Genomic DNA, 7,134 nt, shown 5'->3' on the forward strand with positions numbered 1-7,134 from the left:
TACAAGGTATATAGACGTAGTCAGGTACAACACGCAGAAGAGCAGTTGGCTCAGCCGTCAAGTAGGAAGGCCACAAACCCTCCCAATTTTGATGCTGAAAGAAATGTCAGGAGGTCTGATTATGATCCTCATGGGCATGACTGTTATCCACCACACCGACGGAAACACATTACGTCTGACCATTATACTTCCGACTATAGGGACAGTACACTGGGTACAGCGAGAGAACACTTTCGACAAGACCAACGACGAAGAAAATACCATCTCTCACAAGGAGTAGTACGTGAGGAAAGGCGGGTATATGTTGACACACGTGAACTCGGACGCCATCGCCATCGAAACTGGCAAAATATACGAGGCGTATCGACGAGACGAATGCAGATGACCGGGTATACTCAACCGATCAACACTCATATGGACAGAACGGGCAGATGTGTTGACTGTGTGCTCATGAACATGGCGCAAGACCTCCGCTTTAACACGGACCACAGGTCGAGGAGCAGAGAATGTCCCAGTTTTCTCCTCACAATAGGTCTGCAGTCGACTCGCCAGTTATTTAATCAGCGACGCAGAGATTGGTAAGGCGTGATGGTCGAAAAGAAAGGTGTAACAGTAAGTTACTAACTATGGGCCTGAATCTAGGCAGTGAATTAACACGAAACTGATGACGTCACATTCGGCAAAAAACAACCAAGTAAGACACGGACTTCGTCTCCTCCAATTAAATGCAGACAAAGCTAAGATCTGTATCGAACATATGGAGGCTTTCGTAAGAGCACAGTCAGTAGATGTGGTTCTACTTCAAGAACCATGGCAAAATAGAGGTCTTTTACGTGGTATTCCACAATCATGGTAGTCGTGGACGGCGCAACTATGCAAAAGTGCTATATTGGTCCCATCGACTCATATTAGACCGGCCACGTACAAGATCGGCCGCCACCTGGTAGCTGTTCAGATAAGTCTGCCGGGACGTGAACTTATAATTGCTAGTGTATACATTTCTCCGTACGAAGAAGTAGACGAAGCCATAGAGGAGATGGATGATCTTTGCGAGTCAGCACCAGGTATCGACATTATCTTCTGTGCGGACGCAAATTGTCATTCTTCGTGGTGGGGCTATCGAGAGACGGATCCAAGAGGGCGCGCGATGCAGGAATTTCTCACCAGCAGGAACTTGTTTCTGTTTAATTCTAGACGGACAAGACCTACCTACGAATTTTATGACGCAAAAGGATGGCCAGATCTTACTTTTACAACGTCAGAAAATATTTACAGGCGTTCCGATTGGTCAGTAGGTACGGAAGATTCGTATAGTGCGCACAAATATATCCATCTACAACTCAATATTACGCCTAGATATCAAAAACCTACGAAGTATAGAACTACCGCAAGACGATTAGCAAAGATCAGGCCTGCTACAGAGCAGATCTTCATGGACCTCCAAGAACAACTTCATATGGTTTTGGACGAGGATCAGGTTAATGCATGCTTTGACGCCTCAATGCAGCGGCTGAAAGAACGATGTATCCAGGTGTTGGGCTATGCACAACCGCGTCTTACCGCTTCTTTGAAATGGTGGACTGATGAGTTAGCAGCTTCACGCAGGCAACTTCGTAAACTAGAGCGTCGTTTCATTAAGGCCAAGGGTGATGATAGAGTACAGGCGAGGATGGAGTTTAGAAAATTCAGAGCAGGGCATATTAAGGCCGTAAACAAGGCAAAAACGACTAGTTGGATTGCCTTTTGCACAGAGGAAAGCCGCCCATTTGGACAAGCATACAAATCTATGTTCAAAACGAAGCGTCTACCACCACAGGTAATGATGTCCAACGGTCCACATACTGGTGCCACGATGCTGGAAGCGGCCCAAGCACAATTGGAGGAGATTTTTCCGAACCTCCCGGATACTATAAATTTGACTCCATACACGCCATCTATGATTATGACGGACCATTCACTCATACGGAGATCAATCAAATAGTCAGAAGACTGAACAATAAACGAGCTCCGGGTATTGATAACATAAATATTCCTCTTTTGAAAACCCTAGTCGCAGCCCATGGTCATGTTATCTCAGATATCTTCAATAGTTTAGTCAAGTTGTCGGTGTTCCCAAAGTGTTTCAAACGTGGTAAGGTCTTGCTTTTCCTGAAGAAAGATAGGGATCCAGGGGTGCTGCAGTCGTATCGCCCCATCTGTTTACTCTCTACAATGGGTAAAGTCCTAGAAAAATTGGTGGTGCAACGGATCACCTACTATCTAGAGAAGGCAGACTGGCTTAGCCCAAGACAGTTCGGATTTCGTACAGGTGGCTCGGCAGAAAAAGCAATAGCATCACTGATGGAAGAGATCACGACTAGACATCGACGAGGTCAAGTAACGGCCATAGTATCCATAGACATTCGCGGTGCTTTTGATTCGGTCCGCCATGAGATAATAATCAATACTGTACGAAAATTACCAATTCCTTACAATCTCATTTGTATAGTGGAGAACATGCTAAAAGATCGAACGGTTGTGATGCCAACTGATGGAGGAGACGCGGAAAAGCATCAGGCCATGGGCTGTCCTCAAGGCTCATGCAGCGGTCCGCTACTATGGTCTATCGTGCTTGACTCACTGCTGAAAAAGAATTGGGGACCGGATGTCTATGTCCAAGCTTTCGCCGATGATCTGGTGTTTGTGATCTCGGCGAGAACTCCCAACGACATTGGCAGCACTGCGGATGCCGCGTTTGACGAACTGTCAAAATGGCTAGAAGATAATCGTCTCAGCATGGAGGTGACTAAAACTAAATTACTATGGCCACACCCCAAGAAAAAACGTCCCTGCATAAGAATCAATGGTGTTCGACTGCAAATATCTAAATGCATGAAATATCTTGGAGTGCATATTGACCATCAGTTCAAATTCACGACGCATGTGGCGAAACAAATTGATAAGGCTCAAGACACCATGCAAAAATTGAGACGCATAGCAGGTCCAAAGTGGGGTATACGCCAAAAATTTAGGAACATTTTGTACAGATCGGTTGTACAACGGCAAATTTCATACGCAAGCGCCATCTGGTATCACAACCCGACACAGAGACTCCGTAAATTACTAGATGTTGCCCAACGCCCGTTCTTATTGTATGTAACTGGTGCATACAGAACTACGGCCAATGATGTTCTGTATACTGCTACGGGAAACCCTCCGCTCAGCCTATATGTTGAATATGACGCTCGTCGATCTACAATCCTGCATTTGGGTAAGGAGGTCTGGATGGACGGAATTCTTATAACACCTGATGCCTACGAAGGGAACAATAGGAGTTGGCTTCATCATCCCAGTGTGGACTTGTTCCAGAATCAAGTTCCGCTGCCTGGTACGGAACAATGCTCATCGGATGAAGCTATTAGTATATTCACGGACGGCTCAAAAACAGAGACATCCACGGCCTGTGCATACGTAGTTATGAATGCAGAAGGATCTGTTGAAGAGGCTTGGAGTCGACGGCTGCGTCAAGGGAACAGTATCTTTCAGGCGGAGGTTCTGGCCATACTAGCTGCAGTAGAATGGGCGATTAAGCAAAATCAGCAGACGACGATATATACTGACAGCGCGTCTAGTATTAATGCGATTCGTGATCAGCGCACTCCACATGAAAATACTCGGCGAATACGCAAGCATTTATACGACCATCCGTCTATCAGTATCAAATGGGTCAAAGGCCATGCAGGAATAGCTGGGAATGAAATTGCGGACAGATTGGCCAAAGATGCTCTTAATCTCCCAACGGAAGAACAACTCTTGCTACCACGCAGTCACATCAAACACGTGCTAAAAAGTGACCTGTTACAAAAGTGGCAACAGCTATGGGACAAGAATGCACATAAAGATGCCTATAAGATACAGAAACACGTCCGTTGGAATAGTTCCATTTGGTCTAGAGAGAAAGTGATCATGATAACTGAGCACGGCCCATTACCGACGTATCTTGAACGTTTCAAGAAGTCGGACAACGCCATGTGTGCTTGTGGTGAGATTGGATCTTTATGGCATTACCTGACATCTTGCCCATATACAAAAAAATTTCATTTTGGTGCTATTCCCGAAAACGGTCGACTGTGTTTCAAAAAAAGAGTTTTGAAGAGCCCTATGGGCCTTGCTCGGGTGCGGTGGATTATATTGTTCCTCGATAGCAACTTACATCGCATACATACTAAGAAGACTGGAAGTGCGCGTCTGAGCGGTGGGAGCGATGACGAGTTCAAACCGGCAAGAGCCCCAGCGATTGATCTTAAGAGGAAATATGATCTTCGACCACGTCGGCGTCAACAAAAGTAACCGAGAAATGAAAAACAGAAGCAAGTTCACCTGCAAGGAGACGAATCAAGTCATCGATGGCAAGGACGAATTAAGTGTTATTTACTCGGCTATATAGTGAATTGTGCTGATCTCAGTTCACCCGGTGACGATTCGGGAAACGACTGGCGGCTTAGACGATGATGATCTGCGGCTAATTCACAGTGATTCGAAATATTATATACCAAGATTATCGGCAATCATTCGATCAATTGACGATTACTGGATTCTTATGGGATGGACGGCTATACACCAGCATCTTATAATCCCGTTTATAATTTTGATTGCCCATTGGCGTTGATTGTTTAGATTTTATTTATTTGTTATATGACTTCAGAAGTTGACGATCAATTTTTATGTAAATTATTTTATTTTGCTGCCTTCGTCTGAGGTGGTCATGTTACGTTGTTTTTAATAAAACTTTCCGGATACACCCATCCTTCGGGAACGCTTCGATATCTCTCTGAGATGGGAAGCGGGGTGTATCCGGTCTTCAAAGGTCAAAGGTATCGTGGTTTATGTTGAGAAAAAACGGTTTTTATAGTACTGCTTTTCGTTAGATTCGTCTCTCCAAGCTATTTTATCTGCTGGGGTGCTGAGAGCACGTGATTCCTCAAAACCGTTGCCAATTTTTCTCATACATAAAAACAATTTAGATCCATAATCGAGCAAAATCTTCTATGTCAATCTTCGTAAGTGGAACTTTCACAACTCCTCCCCCCCCCCCACCTCCCCACTAACCAATAACCAACAAATCGTATCATTAGCGATTGATCAAGATTTTATGTTGCTGGAGACGATAATGTTCTCCAAAAGGAGGTATCCCTGAATAATGATCGTGTGACACCCACATGAGCACAGATTCACATGAAATGGCATGGAGTTTTATTTAAAATTTAAAAAATTAATATTGATAACTGTGTGGATAGCAATGACACATGTCAGAACCATGTTGACGAATGATAGCCGAATTTTCCAGCGTTTGCAATGACAATCATTTTTACTGACAGCTGAACAGATATTTTTCGATTTTGATATAAAATAACCCGTGTCGTTTCATCTGTCTCTGCGTATTAGTTGTTTGCCCCTGTGCTCACAAATTACGTTCAATTAAGCTATGTTTCATTCTTTTTATCATCAATATGTTCTCGCAACTGCATTGTGCCTTTAACGTCGAAAGTCATAAATCATTTTCCATAGTACGTCATGACGATCTGCGAAAACGATCTTGTCTGTCTGGACCAGTTTCGTTGCCGAAAGTTTATTATTCCAATTGGATTTTTCGAATTTTAACCGACCCTCAATTTTATTCACCCTTCATAATCGAGCATCATTCCCCAAATAGAATAAAAAAAGATAAGAAAAGTGTATTAAAGCATTGCCGATGGTCATTTACGAACTCGGGCCAGAGTCAATATTTTAAATTTTAATCAAAGATTTTTGAAAGATTTAATCAAGTTATTTAGTCAATAAGGCAGTTTATAAGAAGAAATAAACTCAGAAAAGGTGGCACATTTCCGGGATTTGAAAGACATTTGAATCGGTTCAGATCATAAATTACGTAGAGTTCTTTTGACCAGTGTATGTTGTTCCGAGGTTGTTTAATAACGTCAGTATTTGCATCATCCACCCTCTGAAAGTGTCAATGAAGTTTATCTACTAGTTCAGAGCAGTGGTGGGTGGAAAACTAATTTACAAGGTATAAAACAACTAACTGAATTTTATTTATCAACTAACATCGGAATGTTGCATTATGTTGCACCCTCCGAAACTGTTAATGTAGTTGCCATGAGAATATACTTTCTGTGTAGTACACGTGAAAGTTGTGCGGGGAAACTAATTTTAAGGTTGAAACAAAAAAAACAAATTTTACTCATCGACTAATCAATTAGAATTAATTGCTGCGAATTAATGCTTACAAATGAATTTTATTATGATACTAACCAGGGTTGGGTTTTTGACATGGCAAGTGTCGAAAACTGGTTTAAACTGTCAAAAACTGGTTTAAATCGTCCAAAACCTGAATGAGTGCTTTTCTGATGATGTTTTGAACACAATAGGTATATAATATGATGAAAAACTTACTTTCTTGCATGTTACAATGTTTTATTTTTAAACATTAATTTATTACATTAATTAAAACAAAATATTAATTACAATTTGCAATTTTGAATTTGTCAACATAAGAGTCTAGAACATATAAAATATAATTTTATGGTATTAATATATGCCGCTGTGGTGGTCGAGTGGTTATAATGCCGGACTTGTGATGCGAGGATCCGGGTTCGAACCCCACAGTGGTGGTCGGCTGAAGTTGGTTTTCTGTGGTTCCCAACTTCAAGGCGCAAATGCGAGCCGATCTCCCCGTTAAAAAGTCTCGCCACAGAGAGCAACAGTCCTACAACGATAAATCATTCAATCATAACACTTCACTCATAGTTAGTAAAACTGGGGGCAGGTGACAGCACTACACATAACAAGCATTACACAGAAACAAAACTTTACGTCAGGTTGCACTACACGTACACGCACATTCCCGCATGTACCGATTCGTTGGGGGGTTCCGGGGGGGGGTGCATGTGTGGTGTAGCAGTAGTAGGTAGGGGCTCGGGGATCCATGATGTTCTTAAGTCAGCCACCTCGTTGGGCAATTTGCCTGTTGTGGCGTTGTATTTGTATTTATTTGTATTATCTAAGCTACTCATTACCTGTGTTCAATTCGCTAAGCGGAATAGAGCTGATTATTCAAAATATGTATGATAGGGCATCAGGGTTGTTTTTTACTTC

The 7,134-nt window shown here is 42.6% G+C and overlaps 1 protein-coding gene across 1 annotated transcript; it reads left to right on the top strand.

The window, feature by feature from the left end:
• The first annotated feature begins 588 nt into the window (after positions 1-588).
• On the top strand, positions 589-1,981 carry LOC149070460 (uncharacterized). The gene is made up of 2 exons (XM_089248866.1): positions 589-612; positions 857-1,981. Exons 1-2 carry the CDS (start codon positions 589-591, stop codon positions 1,979-1,981), a joined length of 1,149 nt encoding a protein of 382 aa, XP_089104992.1.
• Positions 1,982-7,134: the final 5,153 nt, after the last annotated feature.

Source organism: Pholcus phalangioides, unplaced genomic scaffold (genome assembly GCF_987345545.1).
Source record: "Pholcus phalangioides strain wild (caught in Gottingen) unplaced genomic scaffold, Ppha-v1.0 ptg000021l_1, whole genome shotgun sequence".
NCBI classification, from domain to species: domain Eukaryota; kingdom Metazoa; phylum Arthropoda; class Arachnida; order Araneae; family Pholcidae; genus Pholcus; species Pholcus phalangioides.

Bases quoted from the DNA above. Each gene is read 5' to 3' on its own strand.
- LOC149070460 (XM_089248866.1), top strand. From the start codon at position 589: ATGGTCGAAAAGAAAGGTGTAACA. The intron at 613-856 runs GTAAGTTACTAA...CAATCATGGTAG, and splicing joins TCGAAAAGAAAGGTGTAACA to TCGTGGACGGCGCAACTATG.